Raw genomic sequence first — 16,434 nt, forward strand, 5'->3', positions numbered from 1 at the left:
TGTGTTTTTCTTATGCCTTTGCATCCTCATAGCTTAGCTCCCACTTATGAGAACGTAATGATGTTTGGTTTTCCGTTCCTGAGTTACTTCACTTAGAATAACAGTCTCCAGTCTCATCCAAGTTGCTATGAATGCCATTAATTCATTCCTTTTTATGGCTGAGTAGTATTCCATCGTATGTCTATATCACAGTTTCTTTATCCTCTCTTTGATTGATAGGCATTTGGGCTGGTTCCACATTTTTGCAATTGCAAATTATGCTGCTGTAAACATGGGTGTGCAAGGATCTTTTTTGTATAATGACTTCTTTTCCTCTGGGTAGACACCCCGTAGTGGGATTGCTGGGTCAAATGGTAGTTCTGTGTTTAGTTCTTTAAGGAATCTCCACACTGTTTTCCATAGTGGTTGTGCTAGTTTACATTCCCACCAGCAGTATAGAAGTGTTCCCTGTTCACTGTAGCCACGCCAACATCTATTATTTTATGATTTTTTTATTATGGCCATTCTTCTTTCTGTAACTTCTTTAGGTGGTCAGGCTAAAATCAGTTTTCTGTGCCCTGGGGATGATAGCGAAGCAGCAGAAATAACAGCCTTACCCTTGATTCATTTCTGCCCCCAATTCTAATGGTCAGCCCTCCTCTCTCTCTAACCCCATGTTAAAAGGTAACTTCCAGGAAATGGAAAATCAGAACTCTCACACAAATAAAAAACAAACATGTTAATGATTTTCTTTCACCCGTAATGAGTGAACCAGGCAGCAACTACCATCAGTTCAAAAGACGGTCTGCAAAACACACCCATAAATAGATCAGGAATATTGGAATGGATACGTAACGAAAGGCAGAAAGTGGAATTGCACAGTGACTGACTTTTTGGTCTCTGACTTTTTTTTTTTTTTTTTTTTTTTGAGACAGAGTCTCACTCTGTCACCCAGGCTGGAGTTGCAGTGGTGCGATCTTGGCTCACTGCAACCTCCGCCTCTCGGGTTCAACTGATTCTTCTGCCTCAGCCACCCTAGTAGCTGGGATTACAGGTGCCCGCCATTCACACCTTGGCTAATTTTTGTATTTTTAGTAGAGATGGGGTTTCACCATGTTGGCCAGGCTGGTCTCGAACTCCTGACCTCAGGTGATTTGCCTGCCTCGGCCTCCCAAAGTTCTTGGATTACAGGCATGAGCCACTGAGCCCGGCCGATGTCTGACTTTTTGTTCAACATATTGCAAGACCACTCACGTTGGTACGCGTGGCTATAGTGGCCTGTCCACCTGGCAAGTCACATCCCCCTGTAGGACGTCTGCCGTTTACATCTCCTTTGCCTGCTGTGGAGATTTACATGGGAGGTTTCCAGTTTGGGGATTTTTTTTTTTTTTTTTTTTTTTGAGATGGAGTCTTGCTCTGTCACCCAGGCTGGAGTGCAGTGGGGTGATCTCGGCCCACTGCAACTTCTGCCTACCAGGTTCAAGCAGTTCTCTTGCCTCAGTCTCCTGAGTAGCTGGGATTACAGGTGTGAGCCATGGGCCACCACGCTCGGCTAATTTTTGTGTTTTTAGTAGAGATGGGGTTTCACCGTGTTGGCCAGGCTGGTCTCGAACTCCTGACCTCAGGTGATCCGCCTGCCTCGGCCTCCAAAGTGCTAGGATTACAGGCATGAGCCACCACGCTCGGCCTTTTTCTTCATTTTAGACAAAACAACAGGGGGGTCCCTTGAAGGGCACTTCCTCAAACCGTGCGGGCTTGTGTGAAACACGCCTCTGTGTTCTGTGTGCTTCTCCCTCAGGGTGTCAGAGGGAGAGACCCCCAGGCTGGGACCCCGAGAGGTGGCAGCAGGTGTCCCATCTGCCAGGTGTGAGCATGTCTGGGCTGGACTTTGAGGAGCTGGCCGGCATAGCTAACATATGTTCTCCCTCCAGCCTCGTCCTGGGGGAAGATCATTGGTATACATTTAGTTTTTGAGTAGATAATATATTCATGTGGCTCAAAAAAATCTAACTCTATAAAAATATACTCAGTGGGCTGGCACAGTGGTGCACAACTGTGGTCTCAGCTACTCAGGAGGCTGAGGCAAGAGGATCGCTTGAGCCCAGGAGGCCGAGGCTGCAGTGAGCTGTGATAGCGCCACTGCACTCCAGCCTGGGCTACAGAGCAAGATCCTATCTCTTAAAAAATAAAATAAAAAACAGGCCGGGCACAGTGGCTCACACCTGTAATTCCTGCACCTTGGGAGGCCGGGGTGGGTGGACTATCTGAGGTCAGGAGTTTAAGACCAACCTGGTCAACATGGTGAAAACCTGTATCTATTAAAAACACAAAAAATTAGCCGGACATGGTGGCGGGCACCTGTAGTCCCAGCTACTCAGGAGGCTGAGGCAGGAGAATCGATTGAACCAGGGAGGCGGAGGTTGCAGTGAGCCGAGATCGCACCACTGCACTCCAGCCTGGGCAACGGAGCAAGACTCCATCTCAAAATAAAATAGGTATTAAGTGAAAAGTCTTTCTTCCACCCCATCCTCAGGCCCTGCCCTCACCCCCACCACTGGCCAATGCCATTAGTCCATGTTTTATCTTTGTAGACTTGCTTTATGCAGATTTAAATAAAGCCCTGGGGATGAGGGTCATCCTCCCGGGTTGTGAGGCTTTAGTGAGATAACACCCTCATTCAAGGTAGAGCTACCCTATAAGGTGCTAGGTTTTGTGTCCCATTTTACAGAAAAATAAACTGAGGCTCAGAGGTACTGAAGAGCATGCCTGAGGAAACCAGGCGACAAAGGCCAAGCTGGGAGGAGAGCCTCGCTTCCAGGTATCCCCTGGGTTCCACAGACTCCCATGCACGTGTGTCCAAGTGAGGGGCAGTGGCTGTCACTATCATGTGCGCTGATGGCGGCTGCCGGGCAGATTTCTCTTCTGGGTTTGAAATAACCAGAGGCGATCTTAAGAACCTACTGACGACCCGCCGCTCTGGAAGAAATCATTTTCCATTCTGCATCTAGCATCAGCATTTCACACCCAGATGCAGGAAGTCTTCGCAGAGTTTTACATACATTGCTTGGTTTGCTTCCAAGAACTCATGATTTTGCCTTCTGGTTTACTCTCCTTACTGCTTCGGGCATGCAGCGATAGGAACCCATTTCTCTCTCGGGTTGCTGTGGCGGCATGACAGTAATGCAGATTCAGAAAATTGTTGCAGTATGAGGTTCAAGTGTGGGCTGCCTTCAGATGGGGTCCCTCGACCTGCCTCATCCTTTTTCCTTACCATAGTGCTTCCCATGTACTGTAGCATTTATTTCTTTTTAAAATTATTTTATTTTTTAAATTTTTATATATTTATTTATTTTTGAGACGGAGTTTCACTCTTGTTGCCAAAGCTGGAGTGCAATGGCGCGATCTCAGCTCACTGCAGCCTCTGCCTCCCAGGTTCAAGGGATTTTCCTGCCTCAGCCCCCAAGTAGCTGCGATTACAGGTGCGTGCCACCACGCCCATCTAATTTTTTGTATTTTTAGTAGAAACAGGGATTCACCATGCTAGCCAGGCTGGTCTTGAACTCCTGACCTCAGGTGATCGACATGCCTCAGCCGCCCGAAGTGCTGGGATTGCAGGCGTGAGCCACCGCGCCTGGCCTATTTTATTTATTTTTATTTTATTTTTAGAGACAGGATCTTGCTGTGTTGCCTGGGCTGGAGTGCAGTGATGTGAAACTGGTTCACTGCAGCCCTGACCTCCTGGGCTCAGTCGATCCTCCCACCTCAGCCTCCTGAGTAGATGGGATTACAGGCATGCACCACCATGTCTAGGCCTTCTCTTTTAAATTGGACTGAAATTCGTGTAACATTAAATTAACCACTTTAGGGCCGGGTGTGGTGGCTCACGCCTATAATCCCAGCACTTTGGGAGGCTGAGGTGGCAGATCACTTGAGGTCAGGAGCTTGAGACCAGCCTGGCCAATGTGGTGAAACTACTAAAAATACAAAAAAATTAGCTTGGCATGGTAGCACGTGCCTGTAGTCCCAGCTACTCAGGAGGCTGAGGCAGGAGAATCGCTTGAACCCGAGAGGAGGAGATTACAGTGAGCCAAGATCGCGCCACTGCACTCCAGCCTGGGTGACAAAGTGAGACTCCATCTCAAAAAATAAAAAATAAATGAAAATAATAAAGTAATCACTTTAAAGCACACAATTCAGGGCTGTTGAGTCCTCACTGCAGCTGGGCAAGATTGAAAACTAATTAGAGCCAGGTGCAGTGGCTCATACCTGTAATCCTAGCACTTTGGGAGGCCAAAGTGGGCAGATTGCTTCAGCCCAGGAATTCGAGACCAGCCTGGGCAATGCAGTGAGACCCCATCTCTACAAAAAAATACAAAAATCAGCCGGGCATGGTGTTGCATGCCTGTATTCCCAGCTACTTGCGGGGCTGAGGTGGGAAGATTGCTTCAGCCGGGAGGCAGAGGTTGCATAGTGAGCCAAGATCACCACAAGCGATGTACCCACCGCTGCTAGTTACTTCCAGAACGTTTTCATCACCCCAGTGGGAAACTCCCATTAAGCAGCCACTCCCCTTCCCTCACTCCCTTCATTCCTGGCATCCACCCATCTGCTTTCTGTCTGTGGATTTGCCTATTCGGGACGCTTCATGTAAATGGGATCATACTGTGTGTGCTTTTTTGTGCCTGGTTTCTTTCACTGAACAGAGCGGTTTCAAGTTCCTCCATGTTGGGTCATAGGCCAGAACATCCTGTTACGGCTGAGTAATGTTTCACCATGTGGCTGGACCGCACGTGGCTTATCCATCCATCCACTGGTGGACATCTGGGCAGTTGCCACCCTTTGGCTATTGTGAGCACTGCTGCTCTGAGCACGTGTGTGCGTGTATTTGCTCAGTCCCCATCTCCGGCTTTCCTGGGCTTCTCCTTGGCTGGGTCGTAGGTTTGGCTTTCTGGGGAGCCGCCACACTGTTTTCCACTGCACGCTTTAGCACTGAAACATCAGGAGGCCTCCACCTGTGCAGTGATGGGGGTGTCCACGAGGCTAACACGTAGGGCCATGGGGGTTTCCAGGCTGGTGCCCGCAGTGGGCCTGGGCCAGCCCAGCTCCAGCCCGATACACAAGCTCCCCACCCTCCCTCTGGGCAAGGCTGCCCCACTCCATCTTTCTGCTCAATCTTCTCAGGGCCCAGGAGGTTTCACTACGTTGGCAGGGCTGGTCTCGAACTCCTGACCTTGCGTGAAGCCCAAGTCCTCCTCAGGTTCAAGGTTCCATGGTCTGGCCTGGCTCTCCCACAGCCACACTGACCTTGGAGGCCCTCCCCTGCCTGCAGGGCTTTGCCACTTTCTGAGTGCCCCCTCCCCACCCCCGCAGCGGTCCATCCCCGAGCTGTCCACACAGAGGCAGGCGGGCCGTCCATTTCACTGCCACTCAGGGCCAGCACCAGCCAGGACCCACACCCGGGGCTTGTCACTGAAGAGTTCGGCCCCCACGGGCCTCCTGCTCCCCCTTCTCTGCAGCCAGAGGGATCCCGGAAGCCCCGTCAGGCAGGGCAGACCACCCTCAACTCAGGACGTCCAGGGGCTCTGTCATGCTGGGGGTGAAGGTCCCTGGAGGCCCACCTCTTGCACCCACCTCCCCTAGGTCTCTCTCCTTTCCCTGTTCATGCCTCTGCTCCACCTTTCCCAACTAGAACCAACATCCCTGAGGCCAGGGCTGGGCAAGCTTCCAGTGGCTGCCGCAGCAAGTCCCCACCCCATCAGCGGCACAAATGGCACAGAGACCTCAGCTTCCCAACCTGTCCGAAAGGTGTCTCCTGGGCTGAGGTCAAGGCGTTGGCGGCTGGGCGTACCTCCAGAGGCTCCGGGGAGGCTTTGTTTCCTGCCCTTTGCCGCCCACATTCCTGGGCTCGGGCCCATCCTGCCTCCAGCCGCAGAGCCTCTCCCCATCATTCTCTCTGCCTCCACCCACGGTCATGGCTGCTTCCTTGACTCAGCCCTTCCTGCCTCATTCTTGTAAGGATCCCCTGCGATTATACTCAGCGTCTGCACCCGTGGGTTCTACATCCGAGGATGCGACCAGCGGCAAATCAAAAATACTTTATAACATAATACATAAAAAGTACAACAATAAAAACAATGCAAAAATCTTAATACCACAATAAAACCATGCAAATTAAAAAAAAAAAAGTGCACGGCCAGCCACGGTGACTCACACTTGTAATCCCAGCACTTTGGGAGGTCAAGGAGGGCAGATCACTTGAGGCCAGGAGTTCGAGACCAGTCTGGCCAACATGGTGAAACCCTGTCTCTACTAAAAAGACAAAAGTTAGCTGAGCGTGGTGGTGCATGCCTGTAATTCCAGCTACTCAGGAGGCTGAGGCAGGAGAATTGCTTGAATCCAGGAGGCGGAGGTTGCAGTGAGCAGAGATCATGCCACTGCACTCCAGCCTGGGCGAGGGAGTGAGACTGGGTCTCAAACAAAACAAAACAACAACAAACAGTATAAAAATTCCTTACATAGCATTTACATTGTATTTGGTATTATAAGTAATCTAGAGGTGATTTGAACAATACGGGAGAATGTATGTAGATTCCTTGCAAACACTATGCCATTTTCTATCAGGGACTTGAGCGTCCAAAGATTTTGGTATCCCTGGGGGGTCCTGGAACCAATCCCTCCAGGATACTGAGAGACAACTGTACTTTGGGCCCAACTGGATAATCCACGAGAATCCACTCATCTCAAGATCCTAAACTTAATCCCCTCTGCAGAATCCCTTTTGCCACAGATGGTCACATACACAGGGTCCAGGGAGTGGGATGTGGACATCACCAGGAGGCCTCTGTTCTGCCCGACGCAGGGGCTTTGCCTGTGTGGCTGCCGGGTCCTCACTGTGTGAAAGCGTTCTTGGCACATAGTAGGTACTCAATGCATATTTGTTGACTGACTGGAAGGAGGGGTGTCCTGTGGCACCCCCTACTCACCCCACCCTGGGACCTTCACACCTGTTGATGAACAGGGGCCTTGGCCCCGTCCCCCGCCCCATTCCTGCACAGAGCAGTGCTGAGTAAATACCAGGTAAACACCCCAAGGACTGGGGTGGACCGGGACTGAGTTGGCAGGGAGGTGCGGGAGGCAGCTTCCAGCCCATGTGAGGCAGCCCTCAGGCCCTGCTTCACACTCCCTCCTCGATGGGGTGTTGGTCTGGATGAGTGAATCTCAAACCTGGCTTTGCATCAGAATCACCTCCAGAAATTGTTAGAAAAGCCAGTGCTTCCTCCCCAGGCACCCTCACCAGCCCCGTCATGCCCTGGGCCTCCTAACTCCATGGGACCTGATTCTACCCATCTCCTTGGGCTGCCAGCAAAGTGCCACAACCTGGCGGCTTGAGACAACAGGTGACTGTCTCAGTTCTGGAGGCCACAAGTCCAAAGTCAAGGTGTCTACAGAGCTGCACTTTCCCGAAGGCTCCAGGGGAGGGTCCTTTTTGCATCTTCTGGTGGCTCCTGGTGTCCCTTGGCTTGCAGCCGCATCACACTAGTCTGTGATTCCGTCCTCACACACCCTCCCCTTGTATCTCCTGAGTCATTGGATTCAGGGCCCACCTTGATCCAGTTGACCTCATCTTAACTAATTACATCTCCAAAGACCCGACTTCCAAATAAGGTCACATTCTGAGCTCCAGGAGGAATATTGGTTGGCGGGGGCGGTGGGGGCGGGGAATACTCTTCAACCCCCTACACCTGGGGTCCTACAGCTACTCTAACCTTGAAATTCAAAATTCCTGTTCTTTTTTGCAGCTGAAAACATTTCTCTAAGAACCCTGATTGGTTTTGCATGAGAACCTCCCCTGCTAAGATTCAACTTAGGAAGGCAGCCTTTTCTTTCTTCCTCATATGGCAGTGACCCCAGTGCCTGCCCTCAACCCCAGCCCACCCTGGTGCTTTCGGCAGCACTGGCTTCCTGCTGGCTGCCAGTGTCAGGGTCTTTCATGGAGGCCTGGGTCAGAATTTGGAGCTGGAGGTCCAAGGTTAAGTCCACACCTTGCTGCCAATTAGCAAGTCACTCTCCCTCTCTGAGCCTTAGTTGTCACCCCTGTCAGTGTGTACAGCATCTGACCCTTAGGTCTTATTTTTCTCCCTCTATGGTGCTGGACACTGGATGGGCACTTAGTGGGTGCACAACTGAGGTAGAGTATATAGTGGGTGCATGGCTGAGAGAATGCTTAGTGGGTGCTCGGCTGAGGTAGGGCGCATAGTGTGTGCTCGGCTGAGGTAGGGCACATAGTGGGTGCTCGGCTGAGGTAGGGCGCATAGTGGGTGTGCAGCAGAGGTGGGTGACTGTCTTATGAAAGGCATCAGGAGGCTCCCTCATTCCCCTCCTTACTGAAGAATGCACTGACTTCCTTTAATCTTCTTTGCCGCAGAGCTGCAGAGAGACAAGGCGGTGGCTGCTGTGCTGGGTGCAGTGAGGAGGAGGCCCTCGGTGGTGCCCATGGCTGGCCAGGACCCCGCGCTGAGCACGAGTCACCCGTTCTATGACGTGGCCAGACATGGCATTCTGCAGGTGGCAGGTAGGGCCCCAGTTGGGCAGTCTGCAGGACCATGGGCAGAGCAGCCTTCCTCTCGGCAACTTCGGGACAAAGTGGGCTTGTCAGGGGCTGCCTCACTGCAGCTGGGCAAGATTGAAAACTAATTAGAGCCAGGTGCAGTGGCTCATACCTGTAATCCTAGCACTTTGGGAGGCCAAAGTGGGCAGATTGCTTCAGCCCAGGAATTCGAGACCAGCCTGGGCAATGTAGTGAGACCCCATCTCTACAAAAAAATACAAAAATCAGCCGGGCATGGTGTTGCATGCCTGTATTCCCAGCTACTTGCGGGGCTGAGGTGGGAAGATTGCTTCAGCCCGGGAGGCAGAGGTTGCATAGTGGGCCAAGATCACACCACTGCACTCCAGCCTGGATGACAGAGTGACAGAGTGAGACCTTGTCTCAGGGGAAAAAAAAAAAAAAGAAGTAAAACTAATTGGAAAAGGAGGGCCTGCTAGTGTGTTTTGAGAAATAAATTACATACTTGTCAAAGCATTGCCAGGTGCTCCGAGAAGCCAACGGGCAGTGTCCTGCTAGTCTTTAAAGAGCAGAGGCTGAAATTTAATGAATTGTTTTATTAATCAAGGGCACTGTTATGTCTCATCCAAAGCAACAAACATCTGCAAAAATGTAGACAACAAACAACTCCATGCCCAGCAGTTGGTCAGAGGAAAACATCTTGCGTTGCTTTGTTTTATTTTGTTTTTTTGAGACAGGGTTTCGCTCTGTCGCCCAGGCTGGAGTGCAGTGGCACGATCCCAGCTCACTGCAACCTCTGCCTCCCAGGTTCAAGAGATTCTCCTCCTCAGCCTCCCGAGTAGCTGGGATTACAGGCACTCACCCCCACGCTCAGCTAATTTTTGTATTTTTAGTAGAGACGGGGTTTCGCCATTTTGGTCAGGCTGGTCTTGAACCCCTGACCTCAAGTGATCCACCTGTCTCGGCCTCCCAGAATGCTGGGATTACAGGCGTGAGCCACCATGCCCAGCCTTGCATTGCTTTAATTTAGGCCTGAGCATGCATTTCTCCCATGGGCAGTGACTCCAACCCTCACATTGGTGTCCCGTGCACTGAGCTTCATAATCATTAGCTGTCATCTCTGAGGGGCCTGGAATCTTGTCAAGGTAATGATAAAAAGAGGCCAGTTCTCAAACAGTTAGAAACCCTAGAAACATGATAGCCAACACAGTGCACACTGTGTACAGGAGGGACAGCAAGAGGGCAGGACTTGACAGGCACTCAGTCATTTGAAGCCCCAAATGTCCTTTTAAGAAAACATAGGGTTTAGGTAGAGAGGACACTGGACCGAGTGTGAGGAATGCAGATCCCCTGGCCAGGTGCCAACAAAAGGAAGGCAGGAAATATATTTTTTTTATTTATATAGTGTTTAAAATTTTTATTATATATTATTTATTTATTTTTTATTATTGTTATTTTGTGATGGAGTTTCATTTTGTCGCCTAGACTGGAGTGCAATGGCACGGTCTTGGCTTACTGTAAACTCCACCTCCTGGGTTCAAGCGATTCTCCTGTCTCAGCCTCCCAAGTAGCTGGGATTACAGGCGCCTGCCACCACACCCAGCTAATTTTTGTATTTTTAGTAGAGACGGGATTTTGCCATGCTGGTCAGGCTAGTCTCAAACTCCTGACCTCAGGTGATCCACCTGCCTTGGCCTCCCAAAGTGCTGGGATTATAGGCATGAGCCACCATCCCTGGACTTTATTTTTATTTTTTGAGACAGGGTCTCACTCTGTTGTCCAGGCTGGAGTGCAGTGGCACCATCTTGGCTCACTGCAGCCTCACCCTCCCAAGTGCAAGTCCTCCCAAGGAGCTGGGATTACAGGCATATACCACTATGCCTGGCTAATTTTTGTATATTTAGTAGAGACAGGGTTTTGCCATGTTGGCCAGGGTGGTCTCCAACTCCTGACCTCAAGTGATCTGTCTACCTCTGCCTCCCAAAGTGCTGGAGTTTACAGGTGTGAGCCACCATGCTGGCCGGTTATTATTATTTTAAAATGAATAAATATTTTTGAATTTTCTGTTTTAGTTTTCTAATATAGTAAATATATATGGCTACAATCTGCTTAAAAAAATAAAGCTCTTCCAAGTCCTTAATAATAACCTTAGGAATACTGATGGGTTCTGAGACCTGAAAGTTTGAGAACTAGTAGACTTGCCTATGATCTGTCTAGGTAAATAAATGTTTCTTGTGCACGTGAAAAGAATGTATGTTATGCGTTGTTGGGTAGAATGCTCTATGTATTTCAGTTAGGTTAAGTTGATTAACGATTAAGTTGTGTTCACATCTTCTACATCCTTATTCATATTCTGTCTGCTCTCAGTTACTAACGGAAGAGTGTTCACAGCTCCCAAAATTGGACTTCGTAAATTTCTTTCTTTATTTCTGTCCATCTTTGCTTCCTGTGTTTTGATGCTTTTTGTTTTTTTTGTTTGTTTGTTTGTTTTTTGTTTTTTTGGAATGAAGTCTTGCTCTGTTGCCCACGCTGGAGTACAGTGGTGCGATCTCAGCTCACTGCAACCTCCAACTCCCTGGTTCAAGTGATTCTCCTGTCTCAGCCTCCCAGGTAGCTGGGATTACAGGCACCCGCCACCATGCCCAGCTAATTTTTGTATCTTTAGTAGAGACAGGGTTTTGCCATGTTGGCCGGGCTCGTCTCAAACTCCTGACCTCAGGTGATCCACCTGCCTCAGCCTCCCAAAGTGCTGGGATTACAGGTGTGAGCCACTGCACCCGGCCGATGCTTTGTTACTAGGAGCATATATACTTAGGATTGTTATGACTTCTTGATGTATTGACCTTTTTTTGAGACAAGGTATCACTTTGTTGCCCAGGCTATGCAGTGGCGCTGTCTCGGCTCACTACAGCCTCTACCTCTCTGGGCTCAGGCAGTCCTCCCAGCCTCAGCTTCCTGAGTAGCTGGGACTACAGGCACAGGCCACCACGCCTGGCTAATTTTCTTGTTTTTTTGTAGAGACAGGGTTTTGTCATGTTGCCCAGGCTGGTCTTGAACTCCTGAGCTGAAGCAATCGGCCTGTCTTGGCCTCCCAAAGTGCTGGGATTATAGGTGTATTTTTTGCCATTATTAAGTGACCTTTATGTCTGGTGATACTGCTTGTCTTAAAGTCTGATTTTTCTGATACTAATATAGCCACGACAGCTCTACCAGCTGTCTCATCACTGGTGTTGGTAAGGTGTGCCTCTTCCATCCTTTTTCCTTTCAATCTGTCTCAGTCTGCACAGGAAGTGCATCTGTTATAAACAACTTATCACTAGACATTTTTTAAAAACTTTAATTGCAAGATGGACATATAGCAGAAATCACATTGTCAAAGCCTGGGAGGGTCAGCAGAGGAGTATGCACTTGGTCATGGTGGCTCTGGGACACATTAAACAGAGGACGGATGTAATCAGATGTATAATTTAGAAGTCTCTGGGGTTGGAGAATGATGACAGCAGCTACTGGAGTCAGGGAGGCCAGTAAGAGCAAGAATAGAGGTTTGAGTTAATGTCGTGGCAGTGGGATGCAGAGGAGGGCATGGATTTGAGAGATGTTTTTAAAAACGTCCAGCTGGTGACCTAGCTGAAACCAAAAACTGGGGGTGGGGGTTGTCACATGGGATGAGGTTTCCAGGGGTGTAAAGGAAGAGTTTAAATTAAGAGAAGAGGTGGCCAGGCCACCTACAGGCCACAGTTCACGCCTGTAATCCCAGTAATTTGGAAGCCCAAGGTGGGCAGATCACCTGAGGTCAGAAGTTCGAGACCAGCCTGGCCAAAATGGTGAAACCCCGTCTCTACTAAAAATACAAAAATTAGCTGGGCATGGTGGCACATACCTGTAATCCCAGCTACTTGGGAGGCTGAAACAGGAGAATCGCTTGAACCCGGGAGACTGAGGTTGCAGTGAGCCAAGATCACACCATTGCACCACTCCAGCGTGGACAACAAGAGCAAAACTCTGTTTCAAAAAAAAAAAAAAAAAAAAGAGAAGGGGGAGCCCTGGGAAGTAACTTGGCTGCCTTCTTTTTTTTTTTTTTTTGGAGACGGAGTCTCGCTCTGTCTCCCAGGCTGGAATGCAGTGGCATGATCTTGGCTCACTGCAACTTCTGCCTCCTGGGTTCAAGCCGTTCTCCTGCCTCAGCCTTCCGAGTAGCTGGGACTACAGGCACGTGCCGCCATGCTCAGCTAATTTTTTGTATTTTAGTGGAGACAGGGTTTCACCGTGTTGCCCAGGCTGGTCTCAAACTCCTGAGCTCAGTCAATCCGCCCGCATCGGCCTCCTAAAGTGCTAGGATTACAGGCATGAGCCGCCACACCCAGAACTTGGCCTTCTTCAATGTGCCTCCCTCCACTTGCTCTCCTGGTGGGTATCCCGGGGGCTGGGAACCTTCCAGATTATTCTTCCTTCTCCCAGCGAAAAGAAAACTAATTGGAACAAGAGGACCTGCCAGGGTTCAGCCTGGGAGGGATGTTGTGGGATTTCAGTGCAGTCTACTGTGATCCTTCCGTGTCATTAGGGCGCTGTGCACTGTGCTGGGGTGTGTGCTCCTCCCAGGGAGTATATGAAGTTGTCAGAGTCGACACTTGAGCCAGGGCCTCGATGCTGCAGACTTCCTTGGGAGATGATGGCACAGGCAGCAGCCTTCAGCTTTTAGAGAGTTCTCTTGTGTTGGAGCAGAGTTTTCACTTATTTAAAACCCAGCTTCGCCGGGCACAGTGGCTCACGCCTGTAATCCCAGCACTTTGGGAGGATGAGTCGGGTGGATCACCTGAGGTCAGGAGTTCGAGACCAGCCTGACCAATATGGTGAAACCCCGTGTGTACTAAAAATACACAAATTAGCCAGGCGTGGTGGTGGGCACCTGTAATCCCAACTGCTCCGGAGGCTGAGGTGGGAGAATGGCAGTGAGCTGAGATTGCATCATTGCACTCCGGCCTGGGTAACAAGAGCAAAACTCCATCTAAAAAAACAAACAAACAAAAATACCCCCAGCTTCTTGAGAAATTTAACCATATCAAGAGACCATATGAGGGCCTCAGCCATCCTGAAAAGATGTCTGCCTTAACCAGCAGTCATCAGGAACAACAAGGATGGACATGCCTGGAGAAGAGCTTAGTGGAAGCCACTCTCCACTCAGGTGAAATAGAGTTTACAGTCAAAGCACCAAAGCAAGAAAAATCTAAACATTCCAATGCAGGTGCATTGGATACAGAGAGAGAAAATTATTAGAGCAAAACTTCCAATTGCCAGCAGCTTTTTCTTCTTTTTCTTCTTTCTTTTTTTTTTTTTTTTTAGATGGAGTCTTGCTCTATTGCCCAGGCTGGAGTGCAGTGGTGCAATCTCAGCTCACCGCAACCTCCACCTCCTGGGTTCGAGCAATTCTCTGCCTCAGCCTCCCGAGTAGCTGAGATTACAGGCACCCGCCACCACACCTGGCTAATTTTTGTATTTTTAGTAGAGATGGGGTTTCATCATGTTGGTCAGGCTGCTTGAACTCCTGACCTCATGATCCACCTGCCTCGGCCTCCCAAAGTGCTGGGATTACAGGTGTGAGCCACTGCACCCGGCCTCCAGTCGCTTTTTCAATTGGGACAACCAGCAGAGAACATCCCCAGATGGCCCCTCACTGAGGACTGTTCTTGGCAGAACAGAGGCCTCTCCCCTTCCTCCTCCTGGGCCTCACCTTGGCATCAGCTTCGTTCTCTCGTCCCGTAAGTGCAGTTCATGCACCTGAGTTTTCTGTGGGCCCAGGGGGACAGTTCAGGACCAGGAACCCCCTTCCCTCCTGCTCCTCAAGTGCGTGGCATGGACCCCTCCAGGACTTCTTCAGCCAAGGGCTCTCCTGCGTCCTTCAGGTGTGACCAGATGTCACTCCCCACCAATGTGTTTCTGAATTTTTCTGTCCCAGCTGCTGCTTCCCCCATGACCAACATCTGGAACCACAGCCAGAAACCAGACTCCTGTCAAAAGGAATTTTGAATGATCTCTCTGTACCTGAGTGACTATATGCTTGGCCAAATGGAAGCTTTGTAGAATTTTGACACTAACAATAGTGGTGGTGGTGGTGGTGGTGGTGGTTTTTTTTTTTTTTTGAGACAAAGTCTTACTCTGTTGCTCAGGCTGGAGTGCAGTGGCGCAATCTCGGCTCACTGAAACTTCCGCCTCCCGGGTTCAAGTGATTCTCCTGCCTCAGCCTCCTGAGTAGCTGGGATTATAGGTGCCTGCCACCATGCCCAGCTAATTTTTGTATTTTTAGTAAAGATGAGGTTTCATCATGTTGGCCAGGTTAGTCTCGAAATCCTGACCTCGGGATCCTCCCACCTTGGCATCCCAAAGTCCTGAGATTACAGGCACGAGCCACCGCACCTGGCCGGAATAGTGCTTTGTAAATAAAGTTGACTTGAGTATTTTAAGAAGTGGTCATTGTGGGGCTGAGCATGTGTTTCAGAGTCTGAAGCTCTGGTCTGGGGCTGAGGCTGGGAGCTCAGAGTAGAGATCCATCAGGTGGTGTGAAGCAGGGCGGGGGATGGAAGGTTCCAGGTCTGAGGACCAGAAGAGGTAGAGGTAGACGCTCAGAGACGTGGAGGGTGGTGAGTGGCAGGGGAGAGAAAGAGAAGTCCACGCTGGACCTGGCCCTGCAGGATGACACATGTCCACCGCCCTCGGTTTGGATCTTTTGGCACACAACCCATTCCGTTGCTGGCTGGGCTTTCCTGCAGCACGCAGGCCTAAAGGGGTCTTCAGCTCTCCTTCCACTTTTGCAAAAATGGTTAGCAACTTCAAACAAAAACCATAGCAAACTTGTGACTCCCTCCCGGTAGATTGCTGCTGCCTTTATGATGCGTTTTAATCGCCCTCCACTGGGAGAGAATGATGAATCGCCCCGCGCACCCTGTGGGTAACGGCTCTGGGAATCGTTTCTTTATTCATAAACCAGGCTTCTCCTGTTGCAGAGACAGTGAGTGATGTGGTGTTGTAAACAGCGAGGGGAGAAACAGGGGTCATGAATTCATCTGATGCCTTGCAGAATTTGCATTTTATTGATAGTTTTCATTTCCTTCCATATTATATCATATTGAAGTCTGGTTTTGATGTGCTGGCCTGTGTTCCCAGAGAACAGCAAAGGGTATTTACTCATATTGACTGATGGCATCAACACAGATGTGGCATTGATGGCTTAATAAGTGGGAAGGTTGAAGGTTCCGGGGATTACTGTCAGCTGCTGGGGAGACCGAGGGAGCGAGGGAGGCCGGCCTCAGTGTGGGGCATGCGCAGGACAGAGGAAGCTGCGGAGGCTTGGCTGGGAGAGTCAGCCTCGGCCAGCTGCTCGTGTCAACCCACCCTGACGCTCACTTAGCCTCTGGGCCTCAGTTTTCTCACCTGTAAATGAGAAGATGGGACACAGCACTCCTGGAAGCACCCAGCATCCTACCTGGTCCGTGGTAACAGCTCACAATGCACTTACTGTGTTCTGGGGCTGTGCTGAGACTTCCTGCAGGTTATTGATTTAATCATTCCTGTAACCCTCCAAGTCAGTTTCATTATTATTTCCGTATTGCAGATGACCAAAGAGGCGCCAGCCCAGCTCAGCCAGGGATTCGGCAGAGGAAGAGATTGTACCCTGGCAGGCTGGGTACAGCCCTTTGCTTTTTTTCTCTCTCTCTCTTTTAAACTTTTTATTGGCCAGGCACGGTGGCTCACGCCTGTAATCCCAGCACTTTGGGAGGCCGAGGCAGGCAGATCATGAGGTCAGGAGTTCGAGACCAGCCTGGCCAACATGGCGAAACCTCGTCTCTACTAAAAATACAAAAAATTAGCCAGGCATGGTCGTGCGCAACTGTAGT

The 16,434-nt window shown here is 50.0% G+C and overlaps 1 protein-coding gene across 2 annotated transcripts in view; it reads left to right on the forward strand.

The window, feature by feature from the left end:
* Nucleotides 1–16,434, forward strand: part of ARHGAP8 (Rho GTPase activating protein 8) — a 112,025-nt gene that overhangs the window by 28,457 nt on the left and 67,134 nt on the right. Inside the window, exons 2-3 of one of the 2 annotated variants that reach the window (XM_054469735.2) lie at nucleotides 1,778–1,843; nucleotides 8,405–8,551. In XM_054469735.2, coding sequence (XP_054325710.1) covers nucleotides 8,473–8,551 — 79 coding nt within the window. In that variant the 5' untranslated portion in view covers nucleotides 1,778–1,843; nucleotides 8,405–8,472. The remainder of the gene's footprint in view (nucleotides 1–1,777; nucleotides 1,844–8,404; nucleotides 8,552–16,434) is intronic. The other variant, XM_054469734.2, reaches the window with a different exon arrangement.

The sequence above is a fragment of the Pongo pygmaeus genome, chromosome 23, assembly GCF_028885625.2.
Source record: "Pongo pygmaeus isolate AG05252 chromosome 23, NHGRI_mPonPyg2-v2.0_pri, whole genome shotgun sequence".
Classification (NCBI taxonomy): domain Eukaryota; kingdom Metazoa; phylum Chordata; class Mammalia; order Primates; family Hominidae; genus Pongo; species Pongo pygmaeus.